General features: G+C 41.0%; 1 protein-coding gene across 2 annotated transcripts in view; it reads right to left on the bottom strand.

Annotated features, from left to right (window-relative positions):
- Positions 1-27854, bottom strand: part of trip4 (thyroid hormone receptor interactor 4) — a 77535-nt gene extending 49681 nt beyond the window's left edge. The window contains exons 1-12 of one of the 2 annotated variants that reach the window (XM_084541177.1): positions 27602-27852; positions 26800-26981; positions 26543-26673; positions 25351-25569; positions 25182-25260; positions 24996-25101; positions 24680-24895; positions 24469-24592; positions 24099-24292; positions 23893-24017; positions 23625-23716; positions 2404-2506 (exon numbers count right to left, since the gene is read on the bottom strand). In XM_084541177.1, the coding sequence (XP_084397303.1) occupies positions 2404-2506; positions 23625-23716; positions 23893-24017; positions 24099-24292; positions 24469-24592; positions 24680-24895; positions 24996-25101; positions 25182-25260; positions 25351-25569; positions 26543-26673; positions 26800-26981; positions 27602-27681 (1651 nt within the window). In that variant the 5' untranslated portion in view covers positions 27682-27852. Of the gene's footprint in view, positions 1-2403; positions 2507-23624; positions 23717-23892; positions 24018-24098; positions 24293-24468; positions 24593-24679; positions 24896-24995; positions 25102-25181; positions 25261-25350; positions 25570-26542; positions 26674-26799; positions 26982-27601 lie in introns of both variants that reach the window. The other variant, XM_084541178.1, reaches the window with a different exon arrangement.
- Between the last annotated feature and the right edge of the window lie 31 nt (positions 27855-27885).

The raw sequence follows: 27885 nt of genomic DNA, 5'->3' as shown, positions 1-27885 counted from the left end.
CTAGCGTTGCATCAATTTTTCACCAAGATCTTGTATTGATGATGTAAGAGTCTGACCACTGCGCAAAGCCTTCTCCAGCACATCCCAAAGATTCTCAATGGGGTTAAGGTCTGGACTCTGTGGTGGCCAATCCATGTGTGAAAATGATGTCTCATGCTCCCTGAACCACTCTTTCACAATGTGAGCCCCATGAATCCTGTCAATGTCATCTTGTCATCTTCCCCGTGCCATCGGGGAAGAAAAACTCCATTGATGGAATAACCTGGTCATTCAGTATATTCAGGTAGTCAGCTGACCTCATTCTTTGGGCACATAATGTTGCTGAACCTAGACCTGAGCAACTGCAGCAACCCCAGATCATAGCACTGCCCCCACAGGCTTGTACAGTAGGCACTAGGCATGATGGGTACATCACTTCATCTGCCTCTCTTCTTACCCTGATGCCCCCATCACTCTGGAACAGGGTAAATCTGGACTCATCAGATCACATGACCTTCTTCCATTGCTCCAGAGTCCAATCTTTATGATCTCTAGCTAACTGAAGCCTTTTTTCCGGTTAGCCTCATTGATTAGTGGTTTTCTTAAGGCGACACAGCTGTACCGTCCCAATCCCTTGAGTTCCCTTCACATTGTACGTGTGGAAATCCTCTTACTTTCACTATTAAACATAGCCCTGAGTTCTACTGTTGTTTTTCTTCGATGTGATTTCACCAAACATTTAAGCGATCACAGATCACGATCAATCAGGATTTTTTTCCGACCACATTTCTTCCTCAAAAACGATGGTTCTCCACTATCCTTCCAGTTTTTAATAATGCGTTGGACAGTTCTTAACCCAATTTTAATAGTTTCTTCAATCTCCTTAGATGTTTTCTTTGCTTGATGCATGCCAATGATTTGACCCTTCTCAAACAGACTAACATCTTTTCCACGGCCACAGGATGTATCTTTAGACATGGTTGTTTAAGAAATGAGAAGCTACTCATTGTATCAGTTGGGGTTAAATAACTTGTTGCCAGCTGGAAGATAATCACCCATGCAGTAATTATCCAATAGGAAGCTCGTACCTATTTGCTTAGTTAAATCCAGGTGGCGACTTTGTTTTTGGCCAGGCAGTGTAGATGCACAATGTGCAACTGTTCAATGCGCAACTGTACCACACGTAGGACTGTATGAGTACCTTAAATAAGTGAATAAACTCCAGAAGAAGTTTATAATTTTGTATATTTGATATTTTCAACCTTTAACCTAGGCTTTAAAGATTTAACTGGAAAAGACGCACAATACAGGTCCTGAAAATGAATAATGAATGCAAAAATAAAAATCTACTAGTGGTCAATCAACAATGCCACATCTATTTGTCCACCAATAAAAAAAAAAGTAAACTGCTGATTCATAAACCACAAGCGACTGGCAGTTTAAATAATGCAGGTACAGATTTTCCCACAGCAATCGGTGCCTACGACAGCAAGCCTATAACAACGTGTCAGCAGGTTTTATCAGGTTCAGCTTTTTATTCAAGATCATCAATTTAAGACTATTTTAAAGTGAAAATAAAAGCGCAGGCATATGGCAGCAGCCAAGATTTTTCACTTCACAAGTAGTGTGGCAGGAACGTTTCTATTAAAAAGACTATAACGGAGACTTCTAATATCACAACCATCCATATCAGTAACCATTTTTCAAGACCTGCTGACACCCTTCTTCACACATTTATTATGTCTCTGCTCAGGTCTGAGCTAAACCTCTAAGAACTGTTCATCATATTTTCGAAGAAGGTAAAAAGGCCATTATATCCAGTTTAGTTTAAAAAAAAAAAAAAAAAAAAAAAAAAAAAAAAGGCACGGCTCCTTCTACATTTTACCTTGAGCCTCTCAAAAAGAATTCTCTATCGATCTGAAAAGATCTGAAAGAACCACAGCTGCATAAACAATCCTCTCAAGCCTTTAGAGGGTTTTGAAATATTAACAAAAGAGCTTGCAGGTACATCATTTTGCAGTAGCAGCTATGGCAGCAGAGGGAAAATGTGTTTGAGTTCTATTATAAATCACACAATACAGCAACAGCACTGCACATCCAGGCCTGGCTTGTCCCCCAGGCAACCTGACAGCAAAATCCTGTCTTTACAGATGGCTCTTAGAGAGAATCTGTACATGTGTGCATTTGTGTGTTTGTGTGTGTGTGTGAGCGCGCTGTTTGTGCGTAGACTTCTGTTTTATTAATGAAAATATTGTAATCAGGAACTGCGCCTGGTATTATCAGTCTTTCACATGTCTATTTATGTATGCGTGCGAGCACATAAAAAGCAAGAGGAGAAAGCGGATAGAAAAAAATAAAGGAATAGTTGGCTCGGGCTAATTTCATCCACTGCACTTCCTCTGACATGAAAGAAGGAGGACTTACAGATCTTGTGCTTCCCTTTCATGGGGAATTTCACCAGCAGCTCCTGGGGGTTGGTGCAGATGAAGACGAATGGAGAAGCCGATTCCTCACAGGTATGGGGGAACTGAAAGGGTGTTGGGGGTGAAAGGGATGATGAAAAGAAGCGGTTTAGCGTCATCTTACACAGGACTAGCATGCCCACATTGTGCACAGAAAATATGTTAAAGCTCATGATTGTATCATGGTTATGAATCATTCAGTGAGTGTCTGTTTATACGCCTACATCGTGCTGGATGTCCTCCATGCCTGATGTAACACTACGTGCCTGACAGCAACTGATAGTTATGAGTCTCGCTGGGTCTTACGCACTGTAATTGCACAACTAATGATGCAGTTGCTAATGAGAGCAGCTGCACCGCTCATGTGCAGTAAAAGATGACACAAATATACAGCAAACGGCACCAAAATGTGAGATATCCAAATTTCTTCAGATGCTGTCAAACACACAATACAGAATAATGAAACTACAAAGGCTATGCATACAATATTTAAAAATGTATTAATTGCTTAATTCATTTATTAGCTTGAGCTTCCTTCTGAATCTACAAAAATGTATATTATGTATATAGTGTATATACGGAGGGCATGCCGTACCACATTCCTGTGAAGTGGAGGATGTTTTACAGCACATAATTGACAGCAGCCCAAAGCAGAGAGAGGCCTAGAGACAAGAGAAAACCTCTCTCTCCCTGTGTTATTGATTGGTCTCTCAGGTGAGAGTAGGGAATTGACTGACACAGTGACAAAGGAGTCATCTTTCCCATCACTGGCAGCCAACAGCTCTCAGCTCATCCAATTTCCTCCAGCGCTATCAGATAGTGCCCATGATTGCATCTAGCCAGCCAGGAAGCGGCTCTTTTCATGACAGCATGCTTTTTCCTCCACCCCCTCTCCCTCTCTCTCCCTCTCATTCACAGCCTCTCTATCTCTGCCTCAAAGGAGCACTGAAGGTTGTGACAAATTTGGGGCTTTTAAAGGAAATCAACAGAGTCTGCAACCCATCTGCATGGTCCTTGACAAACTGGGGAGAGATGATAGAGGTGCTTATTCCAGATTAAAGTCCATGTCGACTTGAGTCCAATTCGCCCGCGAGAGATAAAATATGTAAACAGAGTAGTTAGACACTGGTTGGGGATGCTAGAGGAGGCTCATGATTACTCCTTCCTGTTTCAAATGACACAGTGATTCCAATTAAATTAGGTTTCCCAGCTGAAAGAATTCCCCCGATCATCCTTGAACAAAACCATCTTTGATTCACATGAGGTTATAAAAGGTGGAGGTTACGAGTTCAAAAATGTCATTTTGGAGATTTAATGTGCTGGCATGAAAAGATCAAAACCAGTAATCATCCATCCAATCTATTCTATTAGCTGTGCAGCTAAAGGCACATCACTAATGCGCGGTTTATGCTTCTGCGACAATTTTACGCCGTAGCCTGACGTGCACCTCCCCAAAAACGCAACTAACCAAGAGCTGTGATTGGTCCGCTTGGTAGTAGCATGTTTCCGCTTTAGTATTTCCGCCTGCTTCTCCATCTCCGCAATTTTCAAATTGACTGTTTTGGATCAATGAAGATGGAACACACTGAGGAAAGGTTAACTGAGGAGGTTCGGACATACAAACATATGTACGACTTGTCTTTGGCGAAATTTTGGCAAAATTCCAGCGAAGGCTTCAGTCGCCATTGTTGAAAGTGAAGCAGGAAGTAGAAACAAACTCTGAACGTACATCATCCTGAACAGTGGGGACAACCACAAATAGTTGCATAATAAATTGAAGTGTTCAAATCAAACATACCCGTACATTAGCCTTTGATCCCTTTACATTTACAGTTGCAGCTGCAACCTTGCTACGTCTAACCTAGTAAGATTTCCATTCCAGTCATCTGGACTGAATGCTTCCAAATTAACATAAAAATGTAGCAGCAGCACAAGGTTATGGAAAGAAAGAGAGAGAATGCAGGACTTTTTCTGCCTTTTAAGGACACAGCTATACACTGTAAGACATAAAATAGACTGTTTCATAAAAGATAAAAGTGAAGAGTGAAAGATTTTTTTTTTCCAATTGAAGTGGTTTAAACTCTCTTACAAACAGCAAAACCTCTGCAAACGTTTAGATTCTTAAACGTAAATAAATATGTATTATGTAATATATGAAGAATTAAATGCAAGACCCAGTTTGACATTATGTTCCTCAGTGCTTGTGCATACGAGCCTGGCAGAGAGGAGGAGCATCAATTGCACTCGAACGACAAAATACATTTCCCTCTTCCTTGACATCATAACACTTTTACATCAGCAGTATCTGTCTCTTGCACATTTTTTTGTTGAACTTCAAGGTATCTGTGATCTAAAAAATATATGTATATGCCTGTGAGAAGAGTTGGAAAGAGAAAAATGTCACAACTAAAAAGAAGAGACTGGAGTACAGGCTGTGAATAAGACACGTCTCAAAAGGGAGGAAAGCAACACGAGGCACTTCCTGAAAAGATTATTTCAGCCTCATTTGAGATCATTACCAAAAAATCTGTCCTTGCACAAGATGGCTGTATTGTCAGTGGCACTCAAGAAAAACAAAATGGTGGTGGTCTTGCTGAATTCGGATGAAACAAGCATAGCTGTAGCCGGAGCTCGAGTGTGCTCATGTGAGACCCTGCCAGTTGCCTGCTCTTTCATCCTCCATTAGCTAATTAGCATTTAAAGCTGTTGAATGCGCTGCTTTGCCTCACTACCTCCCCCACCTAATTGTTTCCATTCCACGTTAATCAAAAGGGCACGAAACATTGTGGTTGTGTGACAAGGAGGTTTTCTAAAGCCCTCCATATTCATCAGGAAGGATCTAACGCAGGCAGGCAGAGTGGACCAGTTGAACTTGTTATGAAACACAGATTCTGGATTAAGAAATTATGCGAACGTACACGAAAACACTGTGGGTGACAATGTCTGTCATGTGACTCGAGGTTGTTAGTGTGGCATTTTGTTAATATGATTGGTCATGCTCACAGTTTAGGGTAAAGGGATAATTACCAAAAATGTTAAACTATTCTCTTCTTAAGAGTTTTTTGGGTTTAATCAGTTCCTCCTGCCTTAGGATGAGCAATACGTGCCCAAACTTTTTAAACCGAAGCATATTTTTATCCTGCACTGCCATAAAATACATGCTGAAGCAAGATGTGTGGGAGTTAAGCAGGCAACGTGCTGCAAATATGGATTCAAAACATTTAACAAGAGCCCAGCTGAATGAAGCCTGACACACAAATAACACTAAACAGCAAAAGGGAGAGGTGAAAAAAACTCGTACAGCATCTACAGCCTCTTCAGAGACTAACAATTCAATACACTGCCCACTATTTAATTTGCTGCCATCAAGCCGGAGGGGATTCAACAACAATAACCAACTGTAATAATAAAAAATTCACAAGTTCATTGGAAAAAAAGTCAAGAGGGACAGCGGGGCACAGGCTGCTGGAAGGAAGCCGTTGGCTATGAAGAATAGCTCGGAGGGCAGGGAGAGGGCGAGGTGACCCCACTGCTCTTATCACACATCCTTGTGAAGGATACACTTCATAAGCGTATTTCATCAGCTTCCCTTCCTCAACTGATCATCTGCGTTCTTTGCACGTTGTACTAGTCGCTCGTAGCACAGTCCAAATACCAAGAGTTATGATCAGCATTTGATGAAAACAACATCCATCTTCATAAAAACCAACTAAAACAGAGCCAGGATTTGACAGCAGGAACACAAACCTTTGAGTCCAAGCTTGTCAAGTAACAGCTCAACAAGCCAACACTGTTCCCTCTCCTCTCTCTACAATGTCTCTCTCTCTCTGGCTCTTTTCAGCTGCTGTCGGCAATTAAGGGCAGCAGAGACAAGTAATCTCCTTCTGGGCGACAGGGCCAGACCAGAACAGGCATGTGGAGTGGGCTGTGCAGGCAGGGGCGGGCGGGGGGGGGATGGTGGACTGTGGGGCTGGCCCCAGCCTCAGCCCTAGCCAGGCCCTGCTTGGCTGCACTCAATCTCAGCCCAATAAAAAGCCCTTCATTGGCAGGGTGCAACTGAGCCAGACGGGCTGGGAGCATGTGGCTTTTAAAAATGAGGAGGGTGGAATAAAGGGGGGGAGGGAGAACGAGAACGGAGGGAGATGGGGAGATCTAGTGAGTAAAAATGAGGAATACGTTTCGGCGAGAAAGATTGATAATAGGAGTATAAGGTGAGGGAGAAACACAGAGGCAGAGATTTTGATAGATAGGGAACTACACAAAACCAACTCTGTCTTCTCCGAAAGGGCACTATTGAAATACGGTTTAGCCGGTTCTGTCAAGGCTGGTTTCACCCTGGGAATGGAGAAACAGATGGGTCTCTGGGCTATGAGCTACATGTGGGAGGTGAAAGGGTGTTGTTGGGAACTGTATGCAACAGCAAACGTTCGCCAATCAGTCTTTAATCCATCGTGTTCCCAAAACAACACAAGCCTGTTTCTGGCATTCATTAACCCTCCAACAAATGCAGCTGCCCTCAGGAAACATGTACTGTAACTGCTTTTCAGCTTCTTGCACGCACGCAGTGCATTATTTGTTTTTCCATCAACGCGCAACACAGAAACACACAGACGGCACTGACGTGCAAAGACAAGGCACTGCGCATACATGACTAAACATAATAAGTTCAAACAAGTTTTTGGTACAGATAATTGAAACTAAATGCTTGGTAAGATTATGATTGTTTACTTAGTTTATAATAAGATCTTTATCAGATTAAATCTCCCTTTTTTTTTTTTTTTTTTTTTTTAATACAAATTTCTTTTTGAGCAGTGCCAAGACAGATGTTACTGTACTGGAACCGTCAAAAACAAATGGACGTGTTAAATGTCGAGAACAACTTCCTTGTGTGTGTCCATATATGCATGGCCAATAAAGTTAATTTGATTCGATTATTCATGCAACCATCTCAATCGGAAATCGCTGGTCCGATCTGGGACAATCGGAAGGAAGTTTCAATTGGATTTATTACTTGATAACCATGTAAACACTTGATCTGATAGCTTCGCTCCGCTTGGAATAAATACAATCATTTCTGAGCATGTTTGCTCCACATGAGGAAAACATCAGATGACAGGAAGAGCTGTTCAAGCGAGTGTTTGAAATGATGAACGAAGCTCGTATCGTGCTTTAAACATGGGTCCATCTTTGTTGTCAAAGCTGAGCAAAACCTTCTGGCGGATTTGATGCTACACGGTGGACAGAACCACTTGGCCCATATCAGTTCTATGTAATACTGTTGTAAATGTAGCCACAGTAAACTTTGAATCATAACGCAGCAGTTGGAAAATGTTTCCTTCCCATGTTTGGACAAAAGTTTGACTATAAAACTAGTCCTGATCTGTACTCCTGACAGATTATGGGAAAGACATGACTCAGGACCGATAACAAAGCCAGCAATGATCTACATTATCTTTGTATTGAACCAGTCAACAATGGATGAGGCTTTTATTTAAGACCGGCTACAATAAAAGACTCCAATATTCCTATTTTAGTATGGATCATCAGTTGTTTTCCAATTTACTTCCTTCTGTGGTTTGCCGTTAATGCAAACTCACTCCACCATATGTTTCACATTAAACGCCTTCCAACGGCCCGGGAGAAATAATCTTTTCACAACACATTTACTGTAAAACATCTGCAGGAAGTGTTGAGTTTCATTCAGCGCAACTTAAAATGACGAAAGCACGCAAAGAAGTGTTGATCAGAATGAATGAAACGGCGAACAAGAACAGAAGTTAAAAGGGAAAAGGACCAAGATTAGTAAGTAGACGTTGAGCTGATACAGACATGGTGTAGAAATGTCAAATTTACCACGATAACCATTACAGTCTACATACTAGTCATTCTATTCCTTCACTCATTTCTGTATTTATGAATTAATTGCATGTATAACTCCAAAAAGCCTTTACATCTCTGACTTGCACAGCTTCCATTTTATAAAATATTTAGTAATACCTTTGTGTTACTTGCTTTTCCATTTACGAGAGAGGACCGCCCCTTGCTAAATCAAACATCAACAAGTTCACTGGTGGTCGCATCAATAGATGTTTAAATCCAGGTGGACCGTTTGTCTGCTCAGGTGGACAGGAATAATCAGCAAACTGGTTTATTCATGGTGACAAAGAAACTGGTATCAAGGGCTCATGTGAACAGCTTAACGCAAACAATCACACACTCACAACATCTCATAGACTGGGACTTGCACTAAGCTGCACTTTATATACATTTCTTCTTTTTTTTTTTTTAAGGTTGTTTTATATTTTTTACTTAAATGTTATGTTATTTATATGTGTGCCTCTTAAGCCGGGAGACTCTGCAAAATTTTGTTATGTTCTCATAATGACAATAAAGACTATTGATTGATTCTTGAAACAAGATCTCTACAAGGGTACGGCAAGAAGCCAAATAACACTGTGCATGTAAATGTAAACCCCTCAGGAGTGTAACTGAACTAGTAATATAGACTGCAAAAGAAATGTAATGTCTTTTAAAACTTGAATATAATCAACAATGTTAAAAAGCATTCTCTGCCTGTATGCCTAAAATGCTTATAGTACATGACGAACCTGGGACCCCGCGGTCCCAAGCTGCGCCCCTAACCACTACTCCACAGCTCCCTAGTAGCAGTAGTAGTATATGTATTTTTTAATTTCTTTTTTTTTTTATATACAGCACTTCTGTGGTTTGTAAAGTGCCTTATTAAAAAAAAAGTTGGATTGGACAGGATTGGATATTTGTCTGTGGAAATTCAAAGAAATATGCCCAATCTCAGCTTCTCAGTCGTGAGGACTTGGTGCTTTTTTTAGTCTTAAGTGATAGTAAATTAAGTACATAATATACAATACATGGAATTAAGAGGCCACTTTGGGCTTTTTATAGAGAGAATGATTAATTTGGTTAATTAGGGAAACATAGGAGTTTAGCTTTTATACTAATGATCTTCCAAGTCCCCTTTTATTAATTGCAATCTAAAATAACCTAACTGCAATTAATGTCCATATATAACCCATTTCATTTCTTTTTTACAACCTTTTTAAAAAAAGCTCATGTCGATGTAGGAACTTTAGATCATACAGTAACCCAAACCAATCCTAACCTTTCCCATCTAAACAGGAGGCTGCTGGAGTTCACTCGGTCTGTTTCAATGGAGTCCAGGCACAGAGTTGCATGATGGTGATTAAAAATTTAACACACTCCTTCACCTACAGAATCAACTGGTGTCAAGTTGGAGAGTGAACATTAATTATCCAGGAGTGTCCAACACTGGCTCCTGAATTTTTTTACATTATTAATATCCTCAACACAACAAGAGACATGTCCCATTATTAGCAGCTCAGCACCAAGGCCACGATTTTCCAATTACTGCCGCGGTGTCAGTCTGCTCGACTGCAAAAACACATTTCCAATGACTTCAAATGCTCCTGCTTCGAGCACAACCAACTGTGTGCTGAGAAAAAAACACTACATATGTAAGTTGTTTCAACCAAACAATCTCTGTTATGTGACAATTAAAAGCAAAAATACCAAGTGAAGAATCTGGGGCGAATGTACTATATTAACTATAAACGCCTGGTGTGTCTTTCTACAGCAGTGTTTGGTTCAAGAACCAGATCTGCACGTCAGCAGTAGAGGTTTCATTATTCTCTTCATGCAACTGACCTCAAGCTGTCACCATTCCACCATTAAAATTTATTATAAGACAAGAGGTATTAAGATTTATTTTTGGCCCTTGTGCCCCATAAGCGTAACGATACATCTCTGCAAAAGCAAAGTTGGTGAAGAGCAAGCCACACAGCAAGCCAGCGATCGCGCTGACAGGTGTAGTGAAGTCATGTGTTTCTGCTGGGGAGATTCACACAGACTTCCTCACTTAGCCCTGTTCCACTTTCCCAGCCATGTTTATGACTTCACCTCCTGCGGTGGCCCTCAGGCATGAAGAAAACAAGACTGCCTCACAACAGTCAAAGCTTTTTAGACTCAACGAGCCGAACGGCTGGAACGTTAAAAGGAAAAGGGCTCTCTCTTGTACTCACAGTCGAGCTTCTGTTTGACTCTTACAAAAAGATTTCTAATGCGGCGCTTTTTTTAAAACAGGCGCTTTCTGTAACGCAAAAATAAGGCGAAACATTAAATAGCAATTGGTTCTGAGGCTGCAAAAACCGAAGACTGAGGAAAAAAAGTGTGTGTTCGAACTACTAGACAACTGCACAGCAAACTCCCCCACTTAGTAGTTTCCTTTACAACTCTCACACACACTGAAACACAGAGCAAGAACCCCTGGAGACAATTACTATGTCTGCCTTCAAACCTTGACTTCAAAGAAAACTTCCAGGGAATCTGAGGCATTAAAACTTCTTATTTTCCACCACAATCTCCTTTTATCGGTGCCACAAATCCAGCTCTCCTTAACACAGGTGCTGTCAGCAGAAAAAGGGCTTGTATTTTAAGTAAGGTAACAAACCACTTCACAGTGGGCATTTGATTTCATAATGTGGAAATTGAGAAGGACGGGGGAAGTTTATGAACATGTCTGTCTCTTAAGGTGAATACTTGCTTTGATATTCTGACGCTGGGGTGCAGCCCTACCATCTGTGTTCACTCAGCCTCTGTGGGAAACAAACGTCGCTTCCCTCCCTCTCTCGAGGCGGGCAATAGGCACGATTTGAGAAAGGAGCACAGAAGGAAGGCTGTCCCTTGATTCTTATCAAAGGCGAGTTTTAGGTTTCTCTAAGCCCATGGGTTAGCACTACAGCTTACAATAGATAAGGTGATCCGAGTGATCTGTTCCAAGTGAGAGAACACTGAACTGTTGAATAAGGTGTTGAATAGGAGCCCCTTTGTAATTTATACTTCTGCAGTATTTATACTTCTTTCACAAGTGGGCTCAAATGTTTTATTGGGTAAAACACAACTTGGTAAATAAATGCTTGTGGAGTGAAGGCCTGCTTTAATTAAGACAATATAAGATAATTGGCCACTGCTTAGTTTTTTTATTTTAGTTGCAGCTGATAAATTGTTGCGCGAGTTTTTGTCATTTTGTTGCATGGCATGTGCAGTTTACAATGATATGGTGGCAGATTTACCACTTAAACCTCCTAAGTGATTTAGCACCATTAACACCAGTGTCGCCATGAGCCGAGTGAATCTCCATTTCTAATTGGCTGCATGGTGTCCAAGGTGAAGGATGGTTTGTCCATGAACCAGAAGGTTAGCGGTGGTCCATGTCCCCCGGTACGTGGACCAAATGCCGACGTGTCCTTAAGGAAAACACTGAACCCCCGAGTCAGCACTGGTGTGTGCGCTTTTGTGGGTAAATGTGAGGCACTTTACGTACCAACAGATAGAACATCAATATAGAAATACAATTAGCAACTATTTAGTTCCAGTAGAAAAAAATCTGAGAAGCGAAACCTCCATTTACAATTTACTGCAAGGCATTAACAAGCTAACATCTGTTGCAATACATCTAGTCTGGCCAACAACACTTTCTGGCATTGGCATCAGCTGATGATCAGCTGACATTTTAAATAAATTAAATGACATTAACTCTGAGTGTGGTACTTCAGTGCCTCATCCTCTGAGCACCACTACATAGCCGACTGTAAAACTGAAAGAAGTAGGCTACACTGCCCATCTGAATTTATTAATATCTTAACATAATAACATTCGCTGTTCAACTTGTTTCAAGCAGCAGTGAAGAGTAACAATGGCCTATCCTTTGTTTGTGAAAATCTTAATATTGATTTGGGGACAGCACCTGGACAGTTAGCTAGTCGTTAAATATAGTGTTAAATTAGATTCACTGTTTGTCAGTCAGACACAGTCTAAATTTGTGAAACTGGCTATGAATCTTAATGTGAAGCATAACAAAAGAGTTCTATGAGCTGAGCGGACAATAACAAAACACTCAAGTAGTATCCACGGTTTGTCCATTTTACTATAAAGAGGATGCGTCCTTTGCTTTCAAACAGTTTTACTCAATCATTCTGGTGTTACCAAGGAAACCAAGATATAGCTTGTGAAAAAAAAAAAAACTAATTAAAAGGTCTCAATTTATCGTTTTTGGCAAGTTACCATGGCATTAAAAAGGGATAATGCCCCTAGAGGTGTTTATAATCAGGAATTAACCATCCAACACCTTTTCTGGCCTCTTCATTGGGAACTATCCCTTCATTCAAGGTGTAAAGTAATCTGTGTGAAGATTCTCAGTTATCTAGGTCATGTTTTACCAAAAGAAAAAATCTACTTCTTTGACACTCAAAGGCATACAGATGTCTTTGTTTTAGCTTCTTTGAGTCTCAAAGATGTACAGTTGTCTTTGTTTTAGTTTTGTTCCAAGAAATCCAACTGTACCTTCGTAACAGCTGCAATGGACGACCTCGTGTTTAACTTAAATTGTGAGTTCAGACATCGAAACCAATACTGGTTGCATAGCTTTATGGATAAAATATCAGCCAACTCTCTTTGTTTAAATCTTTGTATAAACACATTCGTCTCATGTTTAGCTTATGGTTCTTTTGCAGCTATGTCACAAGGTACTCTCTCTATATGCCAAATTCTTAGCTCATCTTAATCTTCATCTACATACTCTTACCTACCACGAGGAGAGAATGACTCAATTGCTTTTGGGAAATTCCAATATTATTACATTGACATCTGGTCTCAAAACGACTGACAGAATAGTTTTGAGGAAACGGTGCATTCTTTCACGGCGACAACATCCCTATGTTTTAAACGCCCAACGCGGCCAATGAGCAGTTTAAAATGCCGACATTATTCATGAGTTATGTTGGGTCCTATTCTTGCAACACTGACCACCAGAAATTTAAGGGGAAAAGAAAATGATGCTGCATGTAAATCAATACTCTACTTCACACACACACACACACTGAGAGAGAGAGAGTCTGCAAAAGCAATTCATGTCATATTTGCTCAGTGAGCCATGGCAGAAGAAGCTGTGCACTGAGCACTCCGAGAAAACTAAATATGGCGCAGGCACAAGAACGAAGTAGTGGACGCTGGCAGCGAAGGGAGTAAGACTGCAAATTACTTATCGATTCTAAATCCCCATTTTGACAAAGCCAGCACTTCTAATGACTCAATGGCATACTATATTTTCAATTTAGAAACATGTTTAAAATTTAGGGCAAAGCAGAGAAACGGATCCATATTTGGAGACTCTAGACCGCATTCATAAAAGCATGTTGAATGTGGTCAGCCAAGAAAAATGTTCAGTTAAATTAGAAAACATGTCTTTTTATATGTATGTGTACAGTATGTTATGTGTTGGTGTCTAGAAGACACCAACAACTTCCTCTCTTCCTCTCCTACTATAAGAAATAATCAGCCGTAATCTTGTCTTCCTGCTTAACTGAGTCAAATAAAGGAATTTAATCAATTATTTAATGTGATTGATAGTGTAATTTTAAATAGAGGCGGATAATCCTTGATTATTCTTGTGACTTTAAAGGCAGCTGCTTGTATATGTGTTTAATTCGGATTATATGCTTAGTAATGAGGGAGCTGCATCTTAAATAACCCATTCTAAGACAAGATAACGTCTCTGTGGATACGCAGACAAGATCTTGAGACACTTCCTGTCGTCTCACCCTGCCTTGTCAGCTCGGAAACTGAAAGCTGGTAAAATTGAGCATGGAGGCATATCACGTTTGACGTAAATTCGGGTTGATCACACACGCTAACAGGTACCTGCTGGTATACGGGGCAGGCCGTCAACTCCCTGCCTCCCACAGCACATATCACCGGAGCCTCATTAAAAATAATCATCACACTCCTCTGCAGTTCAACCACATGGCAACCATATTTCAAGGCACGGTTCCCTGTGTTGTGAAATTAAGACGTTTACTGAGTGAGACTAACAGTCCTTATGCACCAAAGACAAACATAATCGGCTGAATGTTTTGTGTGACTCATCGACAAACACTGAAAGGGGCGTACACACAGGAATAACTTTTATGAAATGTAGATGACAGGCAAGGTGCCAAGCTGAACTAATCTCAAACACAGAAATCCCCAAACAGTTAGCACAAGGAAACATCGTCCACGACGTAGGTTCCTACCACCATTTTTTACAAGCTGATAGTTGGAAGTGAGTGTTGGGTGAACCAAGACGGAGCAGCAGCGTTGTTGACAGAATTTTGAAGGCAAGAAGAGCTAGAAATTCACAATAACAACAGTGCCTCGCCTACTTGGCACAAGCCATCCATACGCTAGCACCATTTTTTTATGTTTATGCACTTGTTTCACTCTGAAACACTTGGAGTGGGAAATGCACGGGTTACCTAGACAACCAGAGCTCTGAACGTCCACTAGCGACTGACTGTCAGCTACAAAGCATTGGTGACAAGTGACACATCCTTTTATATATATATATATATATATATATATATATATATATATATATATATACACACACACACACACACACACACACACACACACACACGGGCTTAACTGTGTAACTTCCACAGAGCACATCTGTCACAGACACTGAACCGAAAGAAAGAATTATCTTATAAATACAGCAGGTCAAATAATAGCATACAATACAGACATAGCTGGATTTGTAAGATGGTAAATCAATGTGGAACTCTTTGCCCATGATTGTCATCGATTTCAAAGTCAGGCCATTTGATCATTCTTAAAGGCACTGACATTCTTCAAAAAAAAAAAAAAAAAAACTTCATTACAGATCCCATTAATGTACACAAAAGAGAGATGAATGGGCAATAATCGAGCATTCTTCCGTAGATGAACACATTATCTGCCCATTCCAGCTGCACTGTGATCAGCAAATCCAAATGTTGGACAACTTTGATGGTTGGACAGATGTAGTTGCTTAACTTGACAGAACAATATGGAACACATCTACATTACAATGAGAGCCCAACAATGAAAACAATCTGACGAAGAGACATGTGGCAAAGATTTTACACAGTCTGTTATACACCGCACTTTGTGTTCAAATAAAGAGCTAATTCATGAATCGTACAGGATGGGTCAACTGGAATGACCCCACAGTGATAAATATTGACCATTATCAGCTTGAATGGACCATCCACATTAAATGTAATAAAGTCATTTGTGGGTCAGCAGTAATTTGTTTTTTTCCATAATTCCAAACTAAAAATAGGTTGAATTTATTGGCTTGAAAGGCAAGTGGAAGCTACATTTCTTTTTAGCTTGCTGCACACTAAGAGGGCAAGATTAATGGCACTGGAAGCATGGACAGCCTCCCCAGCCTCCCCCACTACCCCTTCACCACAGTTTCCTCCCTTCTGATGTCGCTAGCAGGAAGTTGCTGAGCAGACATGTCACCCAGCAGAGTACAATTGAGTTTGTAATCTCTGACCCTGCAGTGGCAGAGAGTCTCTTGCTCTCTGTCTCTCTGTCTCAAGAAAAGATACTCGTGGTAACTGTGCTGCTGGGTTGGGGCTTGGCAGGATAAAGATCTCTTCTCAAATGAACCCACACAGGCATGTGTGACATCGACCAATTGCATAGACATGCCTGGGGAATGTTGGCAAAAACACTAAAAGAATCAGCTAGACGTAATGAGAGGAGTAATGCCTGTTCTCACATTTAGATAGGAAGACGAATAAAGAATAATGATTAAACTGAGAGCCCTTCCAATTCCCGATAATATCATAGCAGGCAAACACGGTCGCCCACTGACTTTGTGCAGAGTACTTACCGACTACGCCCCACAACCTTCATTCATTTCCTCATTCCGAAACAGAAAATTGGCACAGACACCGGCCTCATGAGGAGCCATTTTGGGGCATCAACAACAAACACCAGATGTGGAGATGGGAGATAAATGTCAAACATATTGATTCTATGCTCCATTAAAGCTTATTGTGGGGGGTTGGAGTTTGCCTGTGGCAAGACACTAAATAGATCCCAACATTAGCATCTACAGAGGTCTTGCTTTATGCAAACATTGTTTAACACAGCTGGGGCCATTATTTCAAAGAGAGCACAAACTGAGAACCAGAATACTGTGTCATAAACTAAAAACAAAACGGCTGTTTCAGTTCCAGCTGGGACCCAAAATTGTCTGCAGAGCTGTACTGACTGAATTGCGGACTACTCAAAAACAGAAACGGCTAAAAATAAATACAAAATCGCAGGCTTGTAAGATTCCAGTCCACTGATATAACTTGATTTAATCCCTTTGATTGTTTTTCCTACCCTGGGATTCAAATTATACAATGATTTAGAACCATTTGGAAAAGATTTCTTCCTCACATTCTTCAAATTATCGAGCAGTTGTAATGTAATATGTGAACAAGGTCCGAATTCAATAATAAAATCGACAAAGAGGACAAAAACTCATAGGGACTACAGTGGATGTACATCAGTTCTAGTTCTTTTGTGTGGTTTTCCAAATATTAGCAAAAGCGAATTATGTACAACTGATTGAAATATGAATAAAACAGAGAGTTCCCCAAACAGTTACTATAAGGAAACACTGTCCACGACTTTGTTTCCTACCAACAAATTCACTATTTTGATAGCAGGCATGCAGCGTCGGGTGCATCCAAATGAAGCGTCATCGTCGTTAATGGCATTTTCTTTTTAAAAATAGAGGAGTGACGACAAGAAGAGCTAGTTCTTGGCAATCCATCATGTATGGCTTCGATCTAAAAGCTGGTCTAGGCATATCTGCAAACCTAAACTGCAGTGCAATTGCCACTGTTGAAGCTCTCTCCATACACTAGCAATATTCTCATGTTCTGCTTGTTTGCCCTTGAAAATATTTGGCAACCAGAGCCTGGAATGTCCACTAGCGACTGTCAGCTGCAAAGCGATGGTCAGCGAGCAAATGTGGCTTAAAATAAATCGCAAGCAGTAACAATTTAACAGAAAACCTTAAACTTAAACTACACATACAACAAATTTCCTTTCAAGAACAAGATTCTTATAAGAAAACAAAAGTGTTTCTTCCTTTGTACATTAGACAGTTAGACAAATCAAAAACTGGTTAACCGGTGAGATTTCATATCCTATTGCTCCATGTCTGTTAGAGTCAATAATGTCAGGCCACACTGTAATATTGTGAGCACCCTGCAGGCTTTCCTGTTTATATTCTACTGGTGTAATGACTGCATAATGACAGCTGCTTCAGAAACATTTTTTCCTTCTCAGAAAGGAGATAAATGACAGCGGTACGGCTTAGAAATAACTTGAAGAGGTCTGATTTAGAAAAGGATTAACACTTCACAATATTTTTAAAGCTAAACGAGGAGCTTGAACCTGCTTAGTATTCCGTCTAGTGCTACACGCAGATCGGTACGTAGCTACCTCTCTTTGATTCTGCCTTATTTTCATCAACAGCGCTGTCTTTCAGACCATCAAAGGACGCTGTCTGAAATGTCTCTCGCATGGCCTTTGTCATTGTTCCAAGTTCCTGTGATCAGCATGCAGAGAGGAACAAGTCCTTTTAAACGAGCAGAACAAAATAGAGGAGAAGTAGAGATAATAAATGGAGGGGGCTTAACTGTCAGTTTCCCCAACAGCAGAAACTGTGACATTTAATGAAGTGAACTGAAGACAGCAGTGAAATTCTAAACGGTGTAGCAGGCCATTTCAAGTCTGGCAGATGGTTCTATGTATTTTTCATGCTGTGGAAAACCTGTGACTGAGGTTTGGTTGGTTGTCATCCAGCGCCTGGGGACCCTTAGCTGAATGCATTCTACACACCACTGCAGAATCACATGATGTCTGACCTCTCCGCCATGGCAAACTGCCCAGCAAGGAAAAAGGGGAGGAAAGGGAGGAATGTCGGCGTGTTACTATGAGGCCGAGGTTGTACAGGAAAAAAAAAAAAAAAAAAAAAAGACGAGAGAGAGAAAGAATGCAAGAGTGGAAGATTGCATGATTGAATATAAGTGTGCATGTCTGTTCACGGGGCATAAACTGAGCCCTGTGCGACCACGTGCAAGTTTACAGCACTGACCTGTAAAACATACTGTTAAGAGAGAGAAAGTGGGGGGGGGGAATCTGAAGATGGAATGATGGAGGGGGGAGCAGCCACTGTTAAGGATTCACACAATGTTACAGAGAAAAAGGGTGGAAGGAAAAAAAAATAGCATTGCCTGACTTCCCTTCCTCTGGAATGCATCCAATATATCCTGAGTGTGTGTGTGTGTGCGCGTGTGTGTGTGTGTGTGTGGCATGCTGGCAGGAAGGCTTTCAGCATATAAATATCACATTACCACACAAGGAAACGCAGGCATCAGTCCGAGCTTCCAGGCGGCCTAACAAGAACGGGAGCTCCACTCTGGAGGTCAGAGGGAGAGCTTACACAAATGGAATTCCACAGAAACCAGTACTTCTTTTAAACAGATAAGTGGCGAGGCTTGCAGCTGTATGATGTGGTATGAGCCTATGGTTGCAGTTATCCGACATGTGCTAGCGTGCGTACATGCGCTGAGCCGCAGTCTATATATATTGTGCCAGAATGGGATAAAATACACAGTTATAAAAATGGGCTCGAAGCTACAATGTGGAGCAACTTAAAGCCTTGTGTTGTCAACTGGATGTCGGAAAGATAAAAGAGCGCAACACAGGCCGATGAATGCGACGATACTGAAACTGAGCTAACAGAGGAGGGAGATACAGAACAACACTCGCTGATGATTTAAATGGCTCTCTGATCAAGAAAATGTGAACCATGAAAGCAACATTTAACTGCCTCGGCAACCTGTTTTTCAAAAGGAAATGTTCAGTCCAGGCTACAGCAAGAACGGTGTCTCAGATCTAAAATGCTGCGCAAATTTTTTAGACAGCTCAGATGTTTGGACTCTGATCTGTCTCACAGTATAAACAGGGAGATGTCTAATTGTCTAAAATAAGTCAGACAATAATAAGTCAGTAAGAGATTAAGTGAAGATCTTCTTATCTGCCTGCCAAAGGGTGATCATACAAAGTATTGGTTTGAGTTGTTTCTCCTTGCTGCCATATAAAATCAATTTATGAATAAAAACAACCCTTCAGAGGAATATTTCAAAATCCTCACCGATTTTGTAGGTACTTCTGTGATTACTGCAAATCATTGTAGTTTAACTGCAGTTCTAAAACTTTCACTGGTGTTCCTCTGGGATCAAATCTAGGCCCACTAGTTTCTATATACACACAATGATCAGTCCTGCAGTGTATATTTTGCTGCAGGTACTGAAATTTATGCTGGTGGTTCTGTTACTCAATATGAATAAATATATACATATGTACATCGTATATATGCAGATAACACTAATTTGAAATGTGCAACATATAGTCACAAAGGTGCATCCCTACATAATAAACGTTGACTCGTTTTCGGTTATATTTTATGAGTTATATTTACAGTGCTTGCTACGTTGTAAAACTGTTTTAAGGTACCGACGGAGCAAACCTACCGTAAACAAAGGCTGACTGCAATGTCACCTCATACGGCCTGTGTCTGAAACCACATATTTGCAATTGAACACACCGCAAAGACTAAAGGCAAGGCAAGGCTGATGTATTCTGCACCTGCATGAAAGGAAATAACTGCAGCTGGGAGGCTAGGAAACTAAAAAGAACTAAAAACCGTCGTACAGAGCTGAACCTCTCTTGAATGACGTTGATCAGTTGGTCTACAGTTTATGCGTTCATAGGTGATCATGAAACAGGGGTCCGACTTATCCCAACAGTGTGGCATACATAAAAAAAACTAGAGCCACAGAGGCTCATCGATGCTCCGACACTTGAATATGGCCGACCATCGACTTGGTGTGTCAAGGCACTTACTAATATTTGTTCTGGCTATTACTGCAGTTTTATTAATGTTGTTTTTTAAGCCTAAATATAACTTCACAGCCAACGTTTTGAATTGTCACGAGTCCAAGTTTTGAAATACCATGGATTGCTTTATTCAAGTGTCACAGTCAGCCATGACAATGAGCTAAACGGAGTTCAGCCATAATTTACGAGTATTTAAAACTATGGACTTTGCTGGTAGACAAGTGTAAATCTATTGCAAATGTCTTATTTTAATTTTGGGAAATTAATCTGAATTGCTTTCACCTATGGTGGACTTGAAACCTGAGTCTACAGCAGTTGGAAATCCCCCACCATAAACCATCAAGTACAGGTCACATCTCAAATATGTGTCCATCTGATATAAATGAGTGCCAGGGGATCTGTTATACGTCAGCCTTGAACAGACCCGAGGCTAATAAAATATGGTTTATATGTGAAACATGTGATACCACGGACTAGATTACTGTTCAAAACTTCTGGGAATGATGCAATTTACAGGCTGAATTAGTATGTTAACATTTTACCATTAGGAAATTCATGGAGCCCTTTGATTAGATAATGCATGTAGAGATCGGACACACACAAAGCCCACTGTTCCTTCATGTCCTCATAATAATTTCAGATAAATACAGCACTGAAGAGTCACTGGTTTTGCTCTCGGCATGCTGATGCAAAAGGTTAGCCCCTGACTTGTATTCACTAAGACGTGTAGCTCCGCAGCTGCTGATACGGTCTTCGGGAACAGGGTAAGAAATCAGACCTTTAGCGAGAGTGTGGATTGATCCAATCAATTTCTTCACCGCGGGAGTAAGTTGATGGCGCGATTCAAGCTCTCTGTGGGGAGAGATGTGCCTTTGCTGAAAACCCGACTGAAAACCAAGGACGTGTCTGTACATGTGTTGATAAATGTTGCACTCAAAATATGCGGTTTGGCTTCACTTGGTGCGTAGTTTTAAATTTGTATGTGTGAAGTAAAGCATCTGCAGCATATCCACTAACCATAAAACTGCTTAGTTTGGCTGTGGCTCTCTGCTCATCCTTTTTAATTATCTCACTCGGCCTCTTCCAGCAAAAACATTCCCATTTTCAATCTGTAATGCACCTAGCTTTTTTTCCCCCAACCCCCCTCTGCAGCAGGCAGGTCAGGCGTGCATCTCCACCCATTGCTGAGTGAGCACTGGGGGTAGGGGTGGAGAGCTGGTGCACGGATCATAATGGCTGGCCAATTATCAGTAGTAAGGGGGGCTGGGGAGTCGGGAGGAGTGAGAGATTATGGGGAGAATGGATCAATACACCAGTCAGTTTCTAATGAGGGAAAGAATTGGTCTAAGTCAAGCAGATGGAAATCCTGCTCTGCCTGAGGTGGTCTTTCTGCACTGTCTGTCAGCAGAAAGGGGCTTCAGGTTTTTTGGTGCAATAGCTCCTCATCAGGGGAACATCTGCCATGACACGAGATCACTGATATTCAAGTGTTTACAACATTTACCGCATCATTTTTTTGGATGTTCATACAGTTTCTGTCGTGCTCTCCTGATCTACCCACATTCCACTTTCCCTGAATATTTCATACATCACCGGGGACAGATTTAGAAGAGCCTGAAGAATAATGGCTGTCTGTCCTTCACCACCCCCCTTTTAACCACCCACAGCTGCCAGCACAGGACAGTAAATCCTACACCTCACCCACTCTCCCAGCCCAGCAGCTCAGCTATGTGCTACTATGCACTAACGTGCCCTCTTCTGCTCATGCGAACGGAAGCGAGACTAAAAAGCTAAAAGTCTCTGCTTTTTCTAAAATGGTGCCCGCAATAGACACCAGCCAACTGTTCAGCACCATCATTAGACATTTGGTGCTGTTATTCTTCTCTGGTTGCTTCACTATTTTCTACATCTGCCTTGCTTTCTTTTTTCTTTTTTTTTCTGAGGGGCCTTGTGTGGGGTGGGGGTGTTATTTATGGCTGCTCTGTGCAAGTGGACACACACACACACACACACCCTTTCACAGGATGAAAGGGCAGTCACACTGCCTGCAAACATGATTTTACAGCCCTGGGTGGAATGAGTGGTGGAGGAGAGAATGAGGACAGAGTACAAAAGGGGAAAGCCCTTAGATTTACAAGTCCCAGCAGTCAGAATACAACCATGTAGCAGCACAAATTTTTAGAGGTGATTTTTTTTTTTTTTAATCCCAAACATAGAGCTCCTCAGACAACTGTTTTTATGTAGGGAGATGCATATGTGTGTGGAGAGATGCCCGGAAACAAAAATCCCAAAGGAGGATGATTACTTTTTCCATTTAACTGTAGCAGAAGACTGTGCAGTTCCCAAACATGATGTGTTTCAGTTACACACCAAAGATTAATGTGGATGCACATGTTCACATATTATTCTGCTTATACAGTTTCACTGTAAACTATCCAATGCATGCGTGTATTTTCGACTGACCAACAATTCAAAGTTTACCATAACAGCGGCTGATTAATTGTCTGGCAATCGACTAATCAATTGATGAATTGAATGTCTCACAATAACATAGACTAGACTGTAAAAGAATGAGAGCAGACACTTCAGACAAGCAGTCTCTACTGAAGCCAGAGGCAAAACAGCCAAGGCAGGGATGGTAATGTAATTAAGCTTAAATGTGCGCCATTGACAGCAAACGGCAGAGCCACTCTGTATCCACATGATGGTTTAATGGTGAGTGGGGTGCATTTTCCAGTTTAAACTTGGTAAAACTGCAATTAATTAAACTAATTTGGGTGTAAAAGCTCAAGTGAACAGTTTATGAGTCTACAAGGCAGCAGTCACCATACCGCCAATGGAGCAGCTCTGTGTTTTGTCACATTTCGTTTAAGAGTCCTTGTAACACTCTGGTTAAGGGTGGATTTTTTTTTCCTATGAATGTATTCTGAATAAACACAATAGACTGGTACCGCTGTAAAGTAAACAGATGACCACTTTAGTGGGAGTAACTGCTGAAATGAGAGCCTGCATTTGTGTTTTTGTGGTTACTCCTGTGGTGAATGCTGCCTCCAGTGGGACAAATGGTGAGCTGTCAGGCAGTTGGAGAGGAAAAGGTGCAGCCTGACCTCTGCAGGCCAGAGATGGCACTGCACCAACTTCACACATGTTCACGCAGGACGTCAAGAACTCAGTTAAATATATAATACACATATCTTTTCAAAAAAATACATTAGAATTGCTCACAAACATAAGAACATTTGTAGCTCAAGCTATGCTGCAAAGGTTCAGAGGTGGATGAACAACCACTACACCAGCAAACGCTCATAAACATTAAAATCGTAACTCTAGCAGTGTAGCATGTGTGCTTACCTGTTCTCTGAATTGCTCTTGAGACAAGCAGTCAGTCATATTGACACAGCCAAGCAGGCAACCGGTGGGATACTCTTTAGGAAATTTAGGCTCTGAGCAGAAAAGAAGAGCAATTATTATTATATTGCTCATCATGTGAAAAACTTATGTTGAAAATTCAATGTTTATATGTAACTTAAAAATACCAATGGAAGTTTTTTTAAAACAGTTAGCACCTCCAAATTACTTAATGCAATTTTACTTATTTTACTGTGCACAGTGTGTGTACCTTTTTTGTAGATGTGGCGGTACATGGCCTCCACCTCAGCAATCTCCTGAGGCGTGGGCTTCTTGGCTGCAGCGGCAATCCAAAGACGGCCCCTGTGTGATGAGTACCAGGTCCGTCCTTCTACCCTGCACACATGTAATTAAAATTTCATCAGAATTTAATCCCCCTATGTGGCAGTTTTGCGTATCTTGTTTATGGTATATTACCTCTTTATGCCCTTGACCAGTAGTGAGGCCCATGGCTGGTGCATGCTGAGGCTCCAGCCCCCGTCAGAGATCTCCTGCAGCTCTTTGTCCTGCAGCCGCAACCGAGAACGTTGGTCTCCTGCCTTGTGCTCGGCAGAACTCTTCCTCTGCTCCAGGGGTTTCTTGTGGCTTTCACTGCCTCCAACATTCACCCACTAGAAAGTGCATTCATGTTCATTAAAATTAGTAAAATTTGTATAAATTATATTTTTTTTTTATAAGAAAACATCCATACCAGTCTAGTTTCAAGAAAAAAAATTTTTTATATGCAGTACCAGAGATGTGCCATAAGGTGTCACCATTGTTACACTGTTGTTCGAAGATGACTTACCTCAGGTGCAGGCTGCATTATGTTGGGGTTGACCAGCTCTCCGAGGGTCTGCCTTTCACCTTTTCTTTGAGAATGCATTGGTGATTTTGACTCATTGTTCATGGCCTTCAGGGTCTCATCCAGCCTGTTAGTTATTGCAAACATATCAGAGAGAGTAGCTATTTAGAATGACAACATCACATAAATTTACCTGATGATTAGATCATCTTACTTGTTGTAATACTCGTTCAGGTTGCTTCCCTCATCAATCACTTGTCTGCCAGCAAAGTCCAGCGTGATCTTCCTGTCCTTACGAGAGGCATGGCGAAGTTCTCTCAGCTCCTCTTCCTTTTTCCTGAGCTTTTCTCGCTCGCCGGGTGACAGCCACTGATTGGATTCAGTGGCAAAGTAATCTGACTCGTCATCCAGGACCTGCGTTCTCCTGACGCTGGAGTTGGAGGGGGCAAATAAAATAAAAAGGTGAGTGCTATTATTTATGATAACGTTCTAAAGTAATCAAAATGTCCTGACTGTGTGTTTTATGACACCTGTTCCGGTCATATTCCAGCAGCTTGTCTTTGTGCTGAACTGCCTTCTCCAAGCCAGCCTTCATCTTGGCCTCTTGGTGTGGGAGGTATTCTCTTTCTCCAGCCTCTGTCAGCAAAATAAAAATAAATTCATGCCATCAAATTACATCATTATTACATCATAATTCTTATAGTTTTGACTCTCACCTCCCATGAGCTTCTTTCTTAGTTTTTGGCTTTTGTTGGAGTCTCGTTGAAGGATCTCCTGCTCCTCTTTTGTGCACACCTGAATCAGATAAAAATACGGTAGGTGAAGAAAACTAGAAAGTAAGAAAATAAATCAGGTAAACTAAAAATAAACTGAACAGGTTTCTACCAGGTTTCCACAGAAGAGACAGGGTCCTGAGCCTTCTTGCTCACACACAATTCGACCACAGTTGATGCAGTTGTTGATAAGTTTGTGCTTCTGGGCAAGGCACTCACAGCCGTGTCGACCCGGGAGCAAGACGGCCAGCCTGTCCTGGCCCTCTTTAGCAAAGAGATTGATGTACTTATTTTTCTTCTTTGATGAAGGCGTGTTTGTGTTTTCCTGCGCCTGAGAACAAAATGAATGGAGAGAGGAATGGAAATAAAGAAGCAGTTAATAAAAATGACAGCGATTATGTACAAATCAATATTAGACGGCACGCTACAGGAATCATGTAACGAGGAAAATAAGTTTTAAAGGTTTATATTTATATTCCTCAAGGTAGCCACTGTTTGAAAGCTCTGCATTTTGTTGACAATATCTTAGCCAACTTCCTGAGGTTGCCATCGGAATCATTTCCAGTTAAAAGTTGTCAAAAGTTATTTGATGAAATTTCTTAGAAAAGCATTTAAGACCATCAGTTGAGGTAGGGTTGGTATGCAGCCCTATTCAAATCATCAAATGACGGCCACAACCGCTAAACTAAGTAAAGACATTACTTCAAGACATGAAGGACGCTCAGTCCAGAGAAAGCCAAGAAAATGTCACTGTCAAAAGGGTTTCTTCAAACTATCAAAAGCTGCGATCAAACTCGCTGTCATGATCTTAACCCCCCCGAAGGAAAAGAAAAATAAGTTACCAGCCTCAGAAACCGGCAATTAACAGCACCTCTCCTTCCACCGCTTTTTCCAATTACAGTTCAAGTAAATTCTCAACGTCAGCTGGTCCGATGACTAATGGAGGGTATCAGAAGCACAGAGCTTTACTGATTTAATTTAACCATCTGTTTTGTGTTTAATGGGACCCTAATTGTTTTTGTTTTCCATCAGGACAACAAGGCTTTGTAAGTGCTGTCTGGGATAAGTGAAGAAAAAGCAAGAGCTCTACATATGTGGGAACTCCTTCAAGACAGCTGAAGGTGACTACTTAGAAGAATCTAAAGTTTACATATCTTTATACAGAAATTTAAACACCTAATTTCACAGTTTTGCCCTTGAATGATAAGGGGTATATTGGATGGCTGGTTTTGTATTTGTCATTGAGAATTACCTTCATAAAGTTGGCAAGAAGAACACAGATACTTAGGCCTATGCATACTCACCCTCCTCAGATCAATGGGGGTTTTGACTGCTTCTGGCTCAGGTTCTGTTTGGCTCACAGTCATCACCTCCTGTTTGTTACGCCCCTTACGTTTAGACTTCTTCTGGGTGTCTTTAGTCGTGTCTTGTGCATCTAGAAAACGGCATTCAACAATGTGAGATACATGACATCGCGGTTAAAGATTTGTTAAGTACTTTCAAAGCAGGCTGTTAATGAATGGAAGGAATTTTACTGATTGACAGATATTTATAGCCATACCTGCAGATGAAACAGTTTCTTTGAAAAGTAAAAGACCGGGGGCGTCTGTGGTCTGTCTTTGAGTCTTCCTCCATCTGCTGAGGAACTCATCTATGAACATTCCCTTTCTCCCATCTGTGCCTTGCAGGAGGTCTCCCACATATTCCTCAATCTCCTCAGCTTTTTCAATGGATAGAATGTACCTAGGAAGTAGGATGGCCCAGTTATCATTTATTTATACACATCCAGTGTCTTTGTGTTAGATTAGTTAATTTTCCTGGACTGACGGGTCCCAGTGCTTTTTAAATACTGACCTTTTATACATTTTAATAATTTTTTATTTATAGTATTATTTGATTTTTATATCATTTGTTATTATGTTCACTGCACCAAACACTAAGAAAAAATGTGTATGTGTGAGCATACGTGGCAATACATCTGATTCTGATATTTTTAAGTTTCCTATTTCAATAAATCAATAAGAAACGTTATCGGAAATAATTTACGAAAGCCAGACGACACATATCCATACTGACACCCGGGATTTGTGGTTTTAATAATCTGACAGGTTAGGGAAGGCACTAGCTACCCGTTGGCTAGTAAGAAGCTAACGCACTTGTCAAACAGCTGTACTGCTAAACATATTTATCTGTCTCAAAGGGAAAACAGTACATTTAACACATAAAAATAAACTGAGGGCATTTTTATCCACAGAAGAAAATGTTTTAATCACGGTACGACACTAACACACTAACCGCTTAGCTGATTCATCTCGTAGGCTTGTAGATGTTAACATTAGCCTGACGGCAGACAAGATTATTACCTGACGATGTCTTCACACGCCTCCAGTCCAAACTTGTGGTGCAACTGGTCCACACACCACTGCAACAAGGCCTCGGACATTATTCCGAAAATAAAGAGGTTTTTGCCACAATAAATTCACGCCAAATATCGCCGGTTGAGTCACGTCAAACTTAACGTGTTTCCAGTCGGCGAAATAACATCGACGCACACGTTGAGTGGCTGCGCTGCCCGGAAATACGTCCTGAAAAAAAAAACGCACGCTTTAAAGGTTCCTCCCCAATACTTGAGTTATCATCAGGCCAA

Source organism: Chelon labrosus (genome assembly GCF_963514085.1).
Source record: "Chelon labrosus genome assembly, chromosome: 3".
Lineage (NCBI taxonomy): Eukaryota > Metazoa > Chordata > Actinopteri > Mugiliformes > Mugilidae > Chelon > Chelon labrosus.
This window is presented reverse-complemented; position numbering and strand designations above follow the sequence as displayed.